Source organism: Simochromis diagramma, unplaced genomic scaffold (assembly GCF_900408965.1).
Source record: "Simochromis diagramma unplaced genomic scaffold, fSimDia1.1 OVJJ01000107.1, whole genome shotgun sequence".
Taxonomy (NCBI): Eukaryota; Metazoa; Chordata; class Actinopteri; order Cichliformes; family Cichlidae; genus Simochromis; species Simochromis diagramma.
In genome coordinates this window covers 4,599,359-4,617,383 of record NW_024387209.1, presented here as the reverse complement: position 1 = coordinate 4,617,383, position 18,025 = coordinate 4,599,359, and the positions used below count along the sequence as shown (strand labels likewise).

The 18,025-nt window shown below is 44.3% G+C and overlaps 1 protein-coding gene across 11 annotated transcripts in view; it reads right to left on the bottom strand.

The window, feature by feature from the left end:
- The window catches only part of LOC120746080 (nck-associated protein 5-like), a 176,747-nt gene that overhangs the window by 83,657 nt on the left and 75,065 nt on the right, over nt 1-18,025 (bottom strand). For 7 of the 11 annotated variants that reach the window (XM_040051344.1, XM_040051335.1, XM_040051333.1 and 4 more), the window contains one exon: nt 3,981-4,101. In XM_040051344.1, the coding sequence (XP_039907278.1) occupies nt 3,981-4,101 (121 nt within the window). Of the gene's footprint in view, nt 1-3,980; nt 4,102-6,914; nt 9,112-18,025 lie in introns of those variants that run through there. The other 4 variants (XM_040051334.1, XM_040051341.1, XM_040051342.1 and 1 more) reach the window with 3 other exon arrangements.

Below are 18,025 nucleotides of genomic sequence, written 5' to 3'. Positions count from 1 at the left end.
TTTTAATGGCGAGCCCAGCCCCCCTCCGCCCCCTCAGCCCACAGAGCAGGCAGCGCCGCCTTTACAAGCCTACACGCAGACTTGTGTTCTCTGCCCCTGACAGGAAACCTCGGCATCCTGCCCCTGATGGACTTAGACTGCACTTCGGAGTGGCATCAAAAGAAAAGTGGGAGACAGAGAGCAGTTCTGCCCTGCCCTGCCCTGCCCGGCACCTCACCGCACCACGCCTCTGGGATCGGGGCGTGAAGAATTCCAGGGAAAACCTACAGCAGCGACGAGGCCGCGAACAAACGGGAGCAAGCTTGCTGGAAAGAGGCCGAGACTCTCGCAGTATAAGCCCCGACCTGTGCTTTGTCAAACACCTAAAGGGAAACCTGCTGTTTTTCTAGCAGGAGTTTCAGCAGAGTGGGCCAAAAGCAGCACGTCCGAGCCTTGATGTGAAGTTTAAGAAGCAGTGAGAGGCGTAAGACAGGCGGATCATTTTCACTAATAACAAAACGCATCTTGTGTGGTCATATATGTGGTGAAATGCAGCGCAGGCCTAATTACTGATTGCCCTGCAAATTATTTAAAAAGGTTTCATGTGATTCTCCCAAACGATCCATAACAAGAGTTGTGCAGCTTCAAGCTGCCAGCAGTATTCGTGCTTCGCGGCGGGACGCCGAATTAAAGCACACACTCCTCAGTAAACTGTGCAGTTAGTGCTGTTTCATATGCGCAACCCGAGTCTTACGATCGTGGCGATGTTTCCTAGCGCCCTGCACGATCATAAAGATACCCTTCCCTTTCTTTTTCCTACACAATGCAGTAGTGATGGCGCTGCAAAAACACTGCCGCACACTCGCGGCATCTCTGATCGCCTTATGCGATCAGATCGAGGCAGCGATCAGAGGCTGCTAAAGAGAGGCATCAGATACAGAGGCGGGGTAGTGCCACTTCAAAAGTCTGCGCTGTTTTAATCTGACTCTATCGGTTCATCCCCTTGCAGGCGAAGATGTGGGGGATGTTGGGGAAGAAGGCGATGGGTTTTGGGGGTCTATGACTGGACGCAGGCTGGGGGTGGTTTGCAGTTTCCACTTCACTCTGGCAGCACTTTGACAATTATCTCCTTTACGCAGCAGCCTCTTTTTTCACTCCTATTGAAGAACCTCGCCTGAGCTCCGAAGCCTCCCAGGAATGCCAGAGAGAGAGTGGAAGGGGAATCCAATGGGGATAATCCCAATTTCAAATGGAGCTTAGTGATATCCCCCTCCTCCCTTTCTTCCTCCATACCCCCCCTCCCTCGCCCTCCTCCTGTCTGGCACAGATAACTCATCCCTCTCTCAACACTGTGCATGCGCAGACAGTAACTCACGTCGCCCTCTAAAGTAATAATTAGCATGTCATCCAGTCGTGTCAGTTGGAGAGCCGGGCCTTCTGGGGAGGCTCGCGGCATGGCGAAAGATATATTTTGGTTGGGCTGCACTGAGGTCAGAGGAAGCTGGGTTACTGTTAGAGGAGGAGGTGTTGACACGCAAACGTGTGGACACTTTGGTGTGAGCACATGCAGGTAAAAGAAAGGAAAAAGTGGGGGGCAACGGCAACCAACCTCTGCTGGTGTGGTCCATATGAACTCTCCTACTTGTGCCCCAGAAAGCTGAATCTGTTCATCTGAATGATGTGTTTTCAGTGGGGATGTCCAACGCAACATCCAAATGGACTCCCTTCGACTTTCTCACTGGTATTCCTGGGAGGCTTCAGAGCTTTCCCACTGAAAACACAACATCCAGATGAACAGATTCCGCTTTCTGGGACTTCTTCACCTTGATGACTGAGCGTGCATCAACACATCTCCAGCTTATGGCTGGCATTTGGTTTGGTGGACCAGAATGTGGGTCTCCAAGAAAACTGTGTTCATGGCACAAAATGAATCAACCACAGGACAATGTGACCATCGGATTAGACGTTTGTAGGAACTCAGAATGTAACTCAAACAACTGGTTGTTTTCTGGGTACATTCCAAGGTTATCGAGCACCAATGTCATTTTGCAGTTAAATCACCCTCTTGCAGCAGCTACGTGGCTGTTTGTGGAAGAATTTCTGTTTCATATCTGTGGCTCGGGTCTGAACGTAAGCAGATTTATCATTTTTGATAATTTATCTCACTCGGTCACTGTATTATCACAAACAGATTGCATCTAATTGTCAATTTGACCCCATTCAACTGCAAACTGAGAGCAGACTGACTTTTTTATCGCCTTCAAATCACTTTGAAGATCTCATCTGACTATGAGTGGTGATCTTACACAGTCTCACTCATTTTGGCCACACTGAGGTCTCCAGTTACTGTTTTGTTCCCTACTGTAACTGTAGCGTAGGATATCAGTGACCAAACAACTAAACAAGAGGCTTCAACACAGTAACCCACAAACTTCAAAGTCGCTACTTCAGTCTGTTACAGACATTCTGTGGTTGAAACAAAGATCTTTTGGGTTTGTACAAAATTTGATTTTAAAGGGAAATACCACCAATCACCAAGTGTCCATGGCCCTTTTATTCTTCAACAAACACTAACTTGATTTTGGGCTGTTTAGTCTGTCAGATCTGGCCCAAATGTATCTTAAAAAGGACGGCTGTTTTGGACCACATCGCCCAAATATCATCACAAAAATATGATCACGCAAACTTGCAGGAAAAACTTCTTTCCCAGCAACTTTGAAAAGTCTCAGTTTCATTTGTTTTCTTTAATATTTCAATCCCAAAACTGACAACCCAAACACATACACAGTGAATTAATTTTTTGAATAGCTTAATATTGAGGTCTAACACCAAATCAGTTTCATCTACATATACGTTTTCATTTCACAACACACTGGACACAACTTAAACAACTAGCCTATAAGGAACAGTGATGGTCAGGTTCATATTCCATTCATCAACAGTATGTCAACCTATCAATGCTGAACCTTTTTCAAAATCAATAATGAACCTTCTTGTTTCACACACTGGGCCATGCTTGGGGGCGACAGTTTGGAGTCAACCAGAGGTCAGAAAGTAAGCGCTGGCTGACTCCGGCGTGATTTCCTCTGACATCTGCTGACATCAACAAGTCCTAGAGGTAAAGCCGGTCTTTGTCTGTGCTCTTTTAGTGTCTATATTTACGAGCCGAAGCACAAACTTAGCTACACATCTGGTACAGCCAATAAATTCAGTATCTACTGTGCTAAAATGCCCTTGAGCAACATGCCAAACCCCTGCCCATCTCCAAGGAGGGAGCTCTGCTCAGTATCTGACCCTGTGCTCTGACCTCTACAACTCTGAAGAGGTATGAAGAAAAAATAGAGCATTCCTCCTTTGGGGATCAATAATCACACTCAGCGGTGAGGAGATCTCGGAGCGTGTCGGCCCTTGTGTGCTGTAGCTTTAGGCCTGCTGCCACACAGAATCAGAGGCATCACTGGGGTGCAGTGAAACAGCTGGGCCTGTGGTTAAAGCGTCTGCTCGGAGGCTGCAATCAGCTGAGCCCCGCTTCATCACCCGGTTCTTCTCGCTTCCTGACCTCGCTTACAAACACACACTCTATAAATGCATTCAGACACATTTGTGGAAACGCAGACACAAACATATACGCTGCTTTGAGCGCATATGTATGCTAATGACCACCTCCAGAACTCATAAAAGAACGGCACATCAGCACTTTCTACCAGAGACACGATGCAGTGTGCAGCATTCTATGGTCACAGAGCCTGGCAGTGCATTCAAGTACCTGTAGTTTGTGCAGAAAAGGTCAAATTTATGCAACGCACTGCTTTTTCCACAAACAGGCAACTGTCACATAACACCGTATTTTTGTACTTGCTTCTATTATTGCCTACACATGCATTTCTACAGGATTACTGCCTTCAAGAGCTTCTGATGAGGTGTCGAGACACTCAGCCAACACAACAGTTTTGGCAGAGCCTGACGGTTTCTGTGTGGGTATGTACGTGGAGTGAACATACTGTGGCTTTTCTGGCTTCGTGAAGATGATAGGGCCGAGCACTTCCACTGTACTTTACCATTGTTCCTTCGCTCTTGCTCCGTGCGACTTCCCTCTGCAGGCGAGCCACAGCCAGCTTTTCCCTAAACCAAAGAAACAGGAGATGGAGGGGAGAGAGAGAGAGGGGGCAAGGAAAATAAGAATGAGTCAGTGTGTGGTCAGTCAGTCAGCAGCTCAGTGTGCCAGGTCTGAGTGCTAACAAAGTGGCAAATCAAGAAGTACCCAAAAACATATTCATTCTCTACTAGTCCACTGATCCTGTAAGTGCTATGCATGTGGGACTGTAGTATGTCTTAGAAAATGCAAACCATTCTTGTCCCAGAGTGTTTGATAATGCAATTTTATGAGAGGCCACCTGCATGTCTCCATTATCCACAAGGTAGCTCTTTGGCCTTGGTGCCAGCACTACATTCGTGGTTTCCAGACAGCTGGAAAGAGTCCTCAAAAGATCACAACAGAAGATAGGGAAGAGGAGGATGTTGGGTTTCCAACCAGGATCCCATTCGTTCCGTTTTCTTTGGACCTTGAACATTAATTAAATTTTTCCCTCTCTTTTTATCCTCACTTCTTTCACTGGTTAGGTTTAGGTGTTAAATAAGTAAGTAAATCCCATGAAGTTGATTTTGAAAGTCTTTAGACTGAAAAGGTTACTTGGATGAGTGACAAAACATTTGTCCAAATGAAACGCATAAATGAAATGCATAAATTAGCATTTAGCTTCTGGCTTTTAATACAACAGTCGCTTTAAAAAAGGCAGTGAAAGAAAACAGTGGCACAGCTTACATTATTTTGACTATGTGGAACGGACTTGCAATCTCATTGCCTTTGAAATTCTTGCATTTGTTAATATTGCAAGGAGACACATCGCAGAGTGACTCAGGTTGATTGCAATGCAACAGCAATCAATTTGAGTCAGACCAAAGGCGACCTGTGAAATCACCTTGAGATCAAAACTGGTCACCCAGACGTTGAGGCTATTACAGGCTCAACCTCTGATCAGCTGGTTGTTGCAACTGGCTGCAACCAAACAAAAATCCAATGCAGTCACCAGGCAACCACTAATAATTTTCCAAGCATACCAAAGGTGTCCCTCAAGGATCAATCCCGGGACCACTTGGATTTTTTTTACACGTCAAAACTTTTAGTCAAAATGTCACCAATTTAGTACATTCTGCTACAGTTAGCTATTAATACACTAAGGGACACCCAGCATGGGTACTTGTCTTTTGCCCTGTCTCCCTCTCCTCATCCCCAACCAGTCAAGGCAGATGGCTAAGTCTTGTTTTGCCAGAGGTTTCTTCCTGTTAAAAAGGAGTTTTTCCTCCCCAGTCTCTCCAGGTTCTTGTTTATAGGGGGATTCATAGTTGGGGTTTTCTCTGTATTATTGTGGAGTCTTTACCTTACAATGTAAAGCGCCTTGAGTCGACTTTTGTTGGATGAGAGATGAAACATCTTCAACATAAAGACGTCCAGCTGCCAGACAATCAATCCTGATATTCCTCCAATAGGATATCATGCCTCACAAACCTGAAACCACTTAGTCATCCTTTTATTTAGAGCGATTCTTGTTTTGTTTCCATCTTTCATCTTACTTTTATCTTACAAAAACATCAACCACTGTCTTCACACCTAAGACTCACTCCCTCTATTTGTGCCTAAAGGCTGTGATGAAAATGGAAAGAGAAGCCTCCCCTCAGCTGCAAAATCAAATTTATCATCATCAGAGGACACTCAAGCTCTCTACTGGGCAAATCAAATTCCTCGAGTTAGCTAATCATTTCTTGTTTACTAAGTGGTTGGTATCAGATATCCAAGATCAATATCAGCTCACTATACAAGAAACCAACACTTCTGCCCTCCATCTATCTCCAACTTCGGCAGAACCCACACACGCCTGCAAGCAAACCACACACATGGAAGAGGCGAGGTCGTCGGCTAACTACGCAAAACAGAGTTCGCGGTTCTATCCAGACAAAAATAGCTCAGAGGAAACAAAAAAAAAGAAAAGAAAAAAAAGCTGGGCATCCTCGCGCCAGACCCTACAGCCTTACAGGCAGACACACACACACTCATAACAAACTCTTCCACACAAATACGCACAGAGCTGAACAAAGAAATTGACTGTGCACATCCAATCCATTTCCCACGTGAGGGCATTCCAGACTTTAATGGGATAAATCTTGGCACACTAGCACGGATAATAAAAAACCCTGTTTTAAAGCCCCTCCTGAGGCATCCACAACAACTGAAGCGGTGCTCCAGGACAAGCCAGACTGTGAATGTGTTTGCTGAAGGCTTGTCAGTATACAAGTGTTTCTATCCGTATTTCTGGGAAAACAACAAATGTGTAAGGGGATCAAAAAGCCTCCTTTGGCAGCGTAGCCTCTGAGTGAATCTGTTCAAGTCATTATTGTTGTAAATATAGTACTCTACATGCATTACAAGAGGCGCATGATGTGTTATCACCCACTTATTAATGTTTCTGCAGACCGGCTTGAAAGCCAGGTCTGCTAGGAGGTAAATATGATAGTTGCTTTAAAAATGCTTGAAAATAATTAACTTACTTAAAAAAGACAGAAATGAGTCAAAAAAAAACAAACCTAATAAATGAATTGCATCATCTTACAAAACCTTAGGTGTGCAGCTCAGGAGCAAAGTTTCTGTCAAAGTCTTGTTCCCGACTGTTTTGTCTTCACAGCACACCTAATGTGGGGCTGTGGGACCCAATAAAGAAGCTGATACACCAGACAGCCCCGAGTAATCCCAATCACCTGCACATTTTTCACATTTCTTCAACAATAGCAGACATCCAAACCCCCCAAAAATAGCTCATGAGTAACAACTCCTCACCGCCTCGCAGTCTTTGACAAGACGCCGTTGTTTCTGAGCGGCTTACCTGTCGGAGGGAAAACCCCCCGGTGATTAAGAGACAGCTGACAGAGGCGGGTGGTGATGGATGAATCGACCGTCTGGACTGAACAGGCAAAATACAAAGTGGGCTACGTTTCTGCTCCTGCTCCTGGATGGCATTCCCACTGCAGTGATTCCTCTAATGGGAAAACACTGATTAAGACAAAGGCGAGCTAAACGAGCCGATTGTGAAACACGCACTGTGGCGGTGACGAATTCAGAAGGAAGTCAAGCAGAGTGCCGATGCTGTGAAGCAAGCAGGGGTGTGTGCGCGTGTGCGTTTGGGTGTGTATTCTAGGACTTTTACTGCATTGGTTACTGCATTCATAAATATCGTGTGAACGCATGCCCCACACCTGACTAAAACACTCGTGTTTACATTACACAATGTGTCTCTTCCCATTACAGCACACTGTACACCATTACACCACCTTCATTAAAAAAAAAAACTCTCTGGAAGTTCTCACTGCAGATATTGTTTTGTTAAACAGGACCGGCCTGGCATTCCTCCAGTCTGTGTTATGGCTGAGCGTCACAGCGCTGTAAAGGGTTAAGTTTCAGGCCACTTATGTACAGGCATGTTCCAGGAGCAACGGAGCATGAGCCAACTGCGCCCGGCGGCAAAAATCGCCGCCAAATATAGAACAATTTGACATTCTGTGTTAAACGTAATTATAGTAATTGGCACGAGCGGTAGTCAAAACAGTATTCCAGTGCAAAGCGCTCACTGGCGACGTCTTGCATCCAGTTGGCGCTGGTGTGGAATTATATGATATCTGAACTGCATTCAAGCGCACATGAATGCAATCTGTAATGTACTCTGTGTGTGTTTATGCCTGTGTTTAGGCTGACATATTCCACTCTAAATTTGTCATGTGCATTTCAACCACAATGGATGCGAGATCCATCACGTCGTAAACTTTTACCAGCTGTGTAAACTGGCCCCGAAATAGTCAGACAGAGTCCAACCTGACGGCTGTTAGAGTCAGGGAGTTTATCTCAAGCCCATCTCTCGCAGAAGGCTCTAGTTTGGTATGCAAAGAGCCATGTTAACACATTAATTACGATGTTTTCATTTTTCCCTCCACATGTTCTCATGAATGTCGTCCAAACGGGTCAAAACGCAGGCACGCGGTCCCTAAACGCCTCATTTTAAAGGGTAATTCCATTTTATAACAAGCCGGGTCTTATTTTCCCAGTTATGGACGTTGTTTCGAGTGGTTATGATAACATTAACAAAGTTTTACAGGGGCTAGAAACATGAGCAGGCAAACAATCAGCCAACAGTTTGGACAGCGATGCAGCCAAATTATCAAAACCATACTGAAAGCATGTAATCCTTCACAGTGGGAAGACACGAATAGAACAGACAAGCCAGAGCTTTCCACATAAATCAGGATAATCTGGGTTTTGTTTATAACCTGTCAGATTGTTTGTGTTTATTGCCCATAGACTGTATATAAAAGATGTATGTGGCCACAGTGACATCACCCTTTTGTTTGTGGACTTTTGGATTCTAGATCTACACCATTACAGCTGTCACCATCTTGAATTTTTGGACCTAGAAGAAAGCATGACAAGCTCACTAATGGTTAGCTTAATGCGAGCAGCCCTAATAACACATTAATGTGTTATTAGGGCTGCTCGCAGGTACCCCCAATATAGCTGCAGAAGATTAGCACGCTGTAATCTGGTTTATTTTAATATGGGACCCTTAGAGTGAGCCTCAAGTGGCCACTTGACGAACTGCAGTTTTACACACTTCCATGTTTGCTTAGATTTTCAGCCCTGGATATTTTGCTTCCTGCCGTCCTTTAAATGAGCTAAAAACATTTTCATTGAGGCAGAAAAGTGAATGATTCTCTTTGGACTCGAAGCCCCAACTTTATATATTTCACACTTGATGCGTTTGTCTTCTACATCCTGAACTTGTGATGAAAGCATAAGCTGACAGCTGACCGTGTGCACACGTTCTACCTCCGCTGAAACCCGTGTGGGGTGTGGGCCTCCAGTTTCTCCTGCTGATTGCAATCACCTGATAGTGGTGATGACTTACTAAACAAGGGAATCCCACCAAGCACCAGTAGAGATACCCACACCACCTGATAGCCCCAGTTGCAAGTGCACTTCACTTCAGTACACAAATTGAAACTTCATGAAAATGCAACAAGAGTAAGGTGGTCATGTAGTCTGATCATGTCAAAAAGCAGTACTTTAAAGTGGATTTAATACAGTTACAATGCTTGTATTAAACATGGTCAAGTGTTCAAATATTGAGCTTAGTTTGTGAGTCACAGGCGCAGGCTTCAAACAAACTCAGTTTCAGACAGGTTTTTTTTTCTACTCTTGGCTTCAAACGAGCAGTTAGCCCTAGCACAGTCATCATAGAAGCCCCACCCACCTGCTGTTTAATCTCTGTTTGTAAAGCGGGACCAGTCAGGATGAAGTTTTCATAAAGGAAGGAGCTGGTTTCAGACAGTGGCTTTGTGTAAGATAAATAAAGCTTATTTTGAACTATAAATCATATAAAGTAGCTCTAGTAGAGTCCACTTAAATCTTAAACAGTGATTTAACATCTAGTTTGTGATGAAAATCTTGGCTTACATGCCTCGTTTGTGCACCTGCTTTGTTACATTCTTAACTCGCACTACCTGCCATCCACCCACACACCTCACAGATCACGTCTTTCCTTTTCACATGCATTTCCTTCAGCGTCAAACGCCGCCCCGTCTCTGAGATAAGACAGACAGCGCGGCGCAGAGCGAACATAACACCCGCCCCGCCGCATTCACAGCAGATCAACCCTGTTTCCTCTGCTCAGTCTCCTGAGCTCAGACGCTGTGTAAACCCTCCGTGTGCACCCGCTCTTTCTCTAGCGTCGCAGCGGCGGTGGCGTGCATGCATGCAAAGACACGACCTGTCAGGGCCGAGAGAGGATCAATCACAGCTTGAGCTGACATGTTGTGGAGCCCTGCGCTTTGAACTACATTGTGGGAGGCAGACGTTTAGCCCGTGTTTTCATCACTGTTATCACGGCTCTTCCATACAGGTGGTTTAATCCACTGTACATTGTTTGCTGCTAAGCACATAATGAAAGAGGGAGAAGTGCCGTCTCCTGTATTTTGGTTTCCTCTTTCCCTCGCGGTACTGTACACCACTATCAAGTGCGTTTAATCTGTCCTCTTAAACACCACATACTGGTTCAGCTTTTTCCCTGCAGAAGTTACTCACTTTGACATAAACACATGCATCCTGATGCATAAAAGATGCATAAATATAAACCATCTCTCTAGTATTGTCATCGAGGCTTATGGGGGAGCTAAACATTTCAATCGTTCTCAGCCACAACTGTACACAGAGTGGCCAGGAGGGATGCATAAATGTTTGGATGAGAGCAGAGCTGCCATGCATTTATGTATTAGCGTCTGCACTCCCGCTGGGTTAAGAGCCCTGATACGCACGCAATCCCCATGGCCCACATAGGGCGCCCTCTTCAGAGGGATCCTGACTCCGGACCGGTCATTCCCATCCTTAATCCTTCTACAGCTGTGTTATGTAACCTTCTCTGTACCGATCCGCCCAAAAAAATCAACCCAGTCCCAAACCCTAGTGCGGGACAATAGGCTTACTGATGCGTTTGATAAGTTACAACATCCAAGCCAGCCTGACAGGAAAACAGAGTTACAACTGCCAAGAGAGTAAAGTCGAGATGGGGTGTGAAATGCATTTGCACAACTCTAATTTCTCATGTTCTGCATGGATTCCCTGACATTCTCATGGAGAAAATGAACTTGAAAAAGTCCCACTTCATTATGTGTAATTAAAAAGTCCTGTGCCAACAAAGGCAACGTATCATTAAAGCATCATTTCCTTAAGACTTTAATGCAGGAATTCCTTTCTGCAGTCGAACCCCAAATGCCGAGATGGCATCAAAATCAGCGTCGGTGTAAACACTTTCATCTGCACGGGCGTCTGAGGGGGTGGGGCTTGCACATCTGTGACCGTTCAATTGGTCCCAATGCATTAGGCAGGTTCAATCAATCACCACGAAGCACTGCGGTGGATGGCGAGGAGTGGCCTGACCCGCGGCGATCCCCCGCTTCCCAACCACAGCTGGTTCCTGACCTCCTGTCGCTCGTCACGGACCCTCGTCTGCAGTGAAGGGCAGCGGAAAAACATGAGCCACATGTCAGCACCTCTCACACCCAGCCATCCAGCCAGCCAGGCAGCCAGACAACCCGGCACAATGAGCCTTACCTCACCACCGAAGACCATCAATTATTGACGAGGTGAAATGTGATGAGGTTCTGCTGTGAGCACACAAAGAACACACGCCTTTTCAGGCTGCCATGTGGCCTAATAACGTCTTTATTTTCCAAAAAGACACGTTTCTAATCAGCAACATAGTCCTTGTTTGATGTTGTGGAGCAATAATCTGCATTAGACACTCAGAAACACTGTTAGTCTGACCAAGTATGTATGATAAATGCCTCCCTGTGATGTGAATCTGGACAACAGTGTGCTTGACAAACACTAAGAATGTGGGTCATCTCAACACCCATACATAACTTCATCATCATGACTCATACTTAGTTTTAATTTAGGAGTTGCGTACTGGACTTTGTTTGGACACGTGTGTGCTACACTGAGCAATGTAGTTAGGCGAGTTGAGATGATCGCGATTAGCGAGATTAATCCAAAGTCAACAAATGTTGAGCGCTCCGAGTTGTTTATGCTTTTCCCTCCGAGATAACATCTAGCCCTCGGTACTTCACAGGAGTCTGACAGAACGCACCGGGTAGCTTTGTTTTCTTTTTTCCCCCCTCTGACTCTAAGCATTGACATAATCTTGGAGCGTGTGATTGATGGCGGCAATCTCTGTGAACTAGACTGTGTGAAATTTTTTTTGCCTTTCCCACTTAAAAGAACTTCAGGGAATTCTTCAAAACCTCAAAAAGTCATTGCTCCTTTTATCCTATTAAGTGTCTATGTAGAAAAATTGGCACAATCAGTGGATAAGTTCTTGAGTTGTGGTCTAAAATGTGGCTTTTGGAGACACTTTGACAAGCAAAATCTCATTAATTCTTCTGTGTCTCCTCATCTTCCATCCTTAAAACAGTAGAGTCAAGTCATGTTAAACAGACCACACTCCTACCTAAAGTAATAGGAAGAGTTTCAGCTTTGATTTCAGTGGACATAAAGGACATAAAACCTGCGCTTAGATATTCATCAGGACAAACAGCTTTTACAAAAAGCCTAAAACTTTTCATATATCTCAATCAATCAATCAAAATGGTCAAAGTGATTAATGTCTCTCGTCTCATATTGCCAGAACTCTTTCAAATGCTAATTCCCACTACAGATACGGTGAAAAACTGCAAGTACTCCTAAAGAGCAGATATGCCTGCCACTACTCTGTTCAGACTGTTTGCCGAACTGGCAGATAAGTTTCCGAGTTTGGCTGTTTCTAAAGAAGGCGACTGGGTCTTTGGGGACAGGCGAGACGCTACCAAGTGCAACATTTGTAAATCACCAACAAAACTAAACAACACATATCAGCGCTATCACACGCTATTTTGCCCCTCTGGCCATAAGAGTGTTTAGGCATAGGAAAAAAGTGGTTGTATGAGTGTGTGCTTGAATGAACGAATCTTGTAGTTAGAAAGCACTTTGAATGCTTAAACAGAGTAAAAAAACGCTCCATAAGTACCAGTCCATTCACTATCATCGTTGGTGTTGCAGAAATATGTGGAAAATGCCTTCTGTTTTCATCTGATTACATTTGTGCCAAATTTGATGGTGTTTTTAGGGTGTTTAAGACATACAGTATCACAAATATGTATGGGGTGGAATAGCTTAATGCCTCTGGCAACAGCTGCCACCTGCAGAGGCATGAAACTCTTCAAAGAATTCTGCAAAAATCTTCAAAATCAGAGTGAAGATGGTGATTTAAATGCACTGTTTAGTGGGCCAGAACTTCTCCAAAACTTATGAAGTAACAAAGGTCAGACATAAGGAATCCTCTGAGAGGAATGCATTTGCCAAGCGTGGATTACCCCTGCTTGGCTGTCTGTCTGTCTCCCTAAATGTTTTCTTATTCTGCGAGCAGGGCCTGACCTCAATTGTTTCCAAGCCACAGATGAATTCCTGTCCAGACGAAACGAAACATTGCGGATGAGCAGATGTGCTTTAAAAATGGCCGCAGCACCCGCCCGCCCGCCTGCCTTTCTTGTCTGTCGGGAGGGTTTACTCACCAGCGTGGCTCATGAAGAATGAGGATGGGGCTAGACATGATCACACGGAGGGGCAATCTTAAACACATGGCTGAGCACACATGTACAAACACACTTGCAAAGATATGCAAAGACATGCACACACACACATTTACAGACAACTTTGAATCTTTCATGTGCAATTCATAAATGAGAGATGACTCCATACTGGAAAGGTGCTGTTGCTGTACCTTAGCAAACACAGTTGAGGGGATATGTGGAAATGGGGCAAGAGAAGGAAAACAGAGCTTATCAAAAAGCATTCCCAGCCACATACTCGCACTCCAACAGGTTGTAATCTTGTGTTTGCTTAAAATTTTCCCCAGTGATGGCTGTCTAACTTATGTCGCACCCTCTGACACATAATTGAGTTTAAGTGAGGCACATTTCACAAAAGACTGCAATTACCTCATGATATAGGAGTTCTCCTGTTTTTTGTGAAATGGATTCGGACAAGATAAACAAAACCAGTTTTTTATTTTTTCTTCCCTGGGAAATTATTATATTTCTCCAGAGATGAACACAAAACATCTCTGCAGATCTATACAGGCTCTGTACGCTTGAGATGAAGCCCAACTGTGTCTAAAGGCCAAGAATGTCTCAGCGTGTGCCAAGACGCCACGCTTAAAGGCAGCAATAAAAGCCTGCTATCATAGACAGAAGCAGGATGAAATGAATTGTAAAATTGGCGATGTGGTGAAGAGTGACGACAATCAAGAGACTAAGCTGGCTATTTTACTTCCTCACCTGACCGAAGTGGTATGAAATGGGTGGGTTTGTGTTGGAAAGCTACAGAAATATTTGTGACACTAAGAGGGCGACGTGTGGGAGGATTTTAGGCGCTGTTTGATCTTCTAATAAGTGTTTCTTTTGAGGCATGCTGATGTCTTTGTCTGGGTATTTACAGGTGACCTGGGTGGAAAATGAGATGATGCTGAGCAATCTGCTATGAAGCTGAACCTGATCAGTTACTGTGATAGTCTTTCCATCAACATTGAGTTTTTACAAGACTCTCAAATGTTTTTCCATCCTTTTAGAGATGTAGGTATGTGTACTGCTGATGCCTTCATCGGTCTGATAAAGTGACACTGTCATTCAGACATAGGTCCTATTACGTAAGTTGTTCTTTAAATACTTTAAGACGTCTTTAAGACTACAAACATATACCTTGTATTCATTAAACGTTCATAGGATGAGATGCCATCATATTAACAGAAAGGAACAACTTGCTTCATTGCTGGAAAGTTTTCACTTCCAGTCAGTTTTCACTCAAATTATTGAAGTCAAAAGTCTCAATAATCCTCCTCCAATGAGCCATTTCAGCTTTCAAAAGCTGATTGAAGTTTCTGGTTCATAGAACTAACTTACTCCCCTTATCACGTTTATGGCAAGGTGCCTAAAGTGCTCCTTTAGACATGATAGAGACATGTTTGGAATGAGATAGTAATAGAAAGGAGTCTGAAAAGGACATTTTTTTGGCAGATACAGAAGCTTGTTCAAACATCTGCTTATTTGATCACGTTAGATGCCAAAAAATATCTCCGTGAACCCTTCGTTTGTTCTCAAATTATTGTAAGAAAGTCTTAAAAAAGCAATTATGATCTAGGCCAAACTACATGCAACATATACGTACGTGGTTGGAGCGTAACGGGGTGACAACAGGGAACCGCACCTCTCACTCCAGGACAGCTGAGGTAGGCTCCCCTGTGACCCATGAACTGGATGTTAAGAAAATGGATGGATGGAAAGTAAATCTCACAGTAGCAGATAGCCATAGTTTTGCACATGGCTACTGTGAGATGTACTTTGTTGAAAGTGACAAGTAAAGGTCACTAGAACTCAGTAGTATTACATCTTCAATGGAAAAGTGAGCATGGTGCACATTTAGGCACAAAGCAACATTTTCAGAAGACTTCAGATTAATATAATCATTAAGGATGTTTTTCTGAAAGACGCACGAACATGTTCAAATTACCATCAGAAGGTTTTAATAACACCACTCCAGTGAGCCTTTCCACACAGGCTTCTCAGCTTTAAAAGTCCAGTAACCCTGAACAGTGCATTACTGCCAGAAGATGCAAATGCTAATGTAGCACCCTTTGCATGTTCAGTGCTATAAATGCACCCACATACATATAACCAAGTCACACATTTCATCCATTGTTCTGTATTTCACACCCCGGCTAGCCTGCATTGAGGTAATTGGGGAACAGAGACTCATGTGTACTACTGTACTACAATGCTAGAAGGTTCTGCTGACTCATGGAGACCATGCAGAGGCTACAGGGTATTTTACAACAGCTGTCAACACATCGTTTTCAGAGAAGCAGGCAAACAGTAGCCCTTTACAGAAGCGGACAAACGGCCACTGCATATACAATAAAGACAAAGGTGCTGCAAACAAGACGCATTTGAGCCAAGGGTCAGCCATCTCTACTGCAATCCACCTCTGCGGGCACACATATGTGTCCTCAGTGTTCCTGGGCAGCTGTTGCAAAAGCCATGGCATTAATATAACTATTCTCCATGTGTGCTGCAGGCAGTTTTTCATGCATTTAGTTGCATCGCTTTACTTAGAGTCACTTTGCACTGTAGCTTCCATCTTTAAGTATGTCTGGTCCCAGTAATTCTCTTTTACGTGTTCACAAAATTGCCATAGCGCTCCTGTTCTTGCCCTCTGGCATGTTGGTAACCAAGCAGTTAAAAGCATCTGCACGCTGCCGTAATTCACTCTAAGTAAAGACTGTCACCAAACGGCTAAAATACAACAAGAGAAGTGTTTGGAAAAGAGTTTTAAAGCTTCAAAAGGTGAGCTTCTCCAGCAGCCTCTCTCCATTTCCTTTCCAGCTGCGCCAACACCTTCAGCCTCTGGACACGGTCCCGCATGTTTCTCTCACTATTATCCGACGATTTACAGCCAAGATAGAGGGGAGCTGAAGTTTGTTGACATTCCCCGCCCCCGTGCAACCTCAAATACGACACTGACCCCCTTTTCCAACCTCATAAACGGCTCGCTCCGTTGAAAGCGTCACCGTGACGAGGAGAGAAATATGAAACAAGTGGGAGCGCTGGCAAATCAGGCTTAGACCGCTTTGAGCGAGAAAACTTGTGAGGTGCGTGCACGCACTGTGAAAGTGTGTCAGCCTGTGTAAAGTAAACAAGGACAACACCATATTATCTTGTAAACTGTTGGCATGCAGTGCTATGACCTAAAAAACAAATCCAATTTGGGGATTTGCTCCCCCCCCTTCCAACACTAAGACTTATCAATAAAAGCTCTTACAAAGGAAAAAATTTGCAAGCCAAGATGCTTTCTGTACAGAGGCAATATTTTAAGCCAGTTTTGACTGGAAAACAGGCAGTTTAAATGCAAAAAAAAACCCCAACCCAGAAGTTTTCGCACCTTTTTGAACTCAAATGGAGCAAGTTCATCTGTTTAGAAACCACAAAAATGCTCCAGCGCTAATGACATCACTTAACAGTCAGTGAGGGTGTCTGGGCAATGCTTTGTCTCCAGGCAAAACAGTCAGCTCATGCAATAGACCATTGATAGCTAGCAAATAAAAGCCTTTTATTGGTTATAAATTGTGTCAGACCATTAAACTTTATATTTTTCCCGAGTGACATTGCTCTAACTTGAGCCAACGGGGAGACAGAGGAGGATAGAAAAAGAAAAAAAAGACATCTGATAATCCAATTGTTCTGCATTTCCAACTTGTTAACATCCAAAGCATGAGACTTCAGTTGGAATTAAATGTGTTGTGGCTGCTTGCATCCAAAAAAAATAGCTGCTTCGCAAAATGTCAGGATTCTTTACCAAGCTTTTTTTTTTTTTTTTTCAGATGATGTATTGGCAAAAACAGGTTTGTATTAGCCTGACGGAGCTCTGCATACTGTTTTTAGGGATCCTATGTGCAGTTTGAGGGGGATAGGGGGGGAGGAATGCATTCAAAGCAGCCTTAATTGAGCTGGATGGCCTGCAGTCACAGAAGCAGAGTGTCTCAACAAGACTCAAGCGGGCGAGATCCTGAAATGTGCCTCACACGTATACATCAATAAACTGGCTTACGGCTCCACGGTGCCGATCAGCACTGCAAAGACTCTGGGAATTATATGGGAAAGTTTGTCTGGAAGGAGCCCTCAACCCCCTCCCTCCTTCAAAATGAAAGTCCTCTGGCTGTCAATGAAGGGGAAGTGCTCCCATGCTGAGGCCCACTGGGCCAGCCATTGAACAGAGGGACATTCCTCAGTAATTCTGTTTGACCTGAGCCCAGAGTGGTAGCTGAGGGTCACCGAATACAGAGCGCCACATACGGGGAGGAGACCAAAGGGGAGGAGGAAAAGTTGGGAAAATCGGATGCACAGGAGTGAGAGTGAGAGTGAGGCAGACTGGTGGAAAGAAAATACAGTCGTCTTTTCCCAGCCTTTGTTTGACAAGTAAACACTCAGGTTATGTCATCTGTCAAGACTGTCCTCCAACAGCAATCCCGTAGGCTGTTTCATAAGCTGTCAACGTGACCTGAAAATGTGTTCAAGATGCAAACAACCTCTGGTGGTGCTGCGAAGAAGTGCCAGGTCAAAGTGGTCAAAAGTGCTTGGTATGAAAGCTGCTGGACTTCTTTGAGGTTCTTGAAGATTTTGAGGAATCCAGATATTTGACCTGCAGCTGAAGGCTGTTGTAGTAGAGACATCAACTTTAGATAAGCAACAAATACTTTATTTTAACCCAAACCATCATTTTCTTCTATGAATAACCAATACTAGCCTCTGAAAACACCCCAAACTGAAAAATGGGCCCACACAGGACTCAAGACTCAGTTTCCTG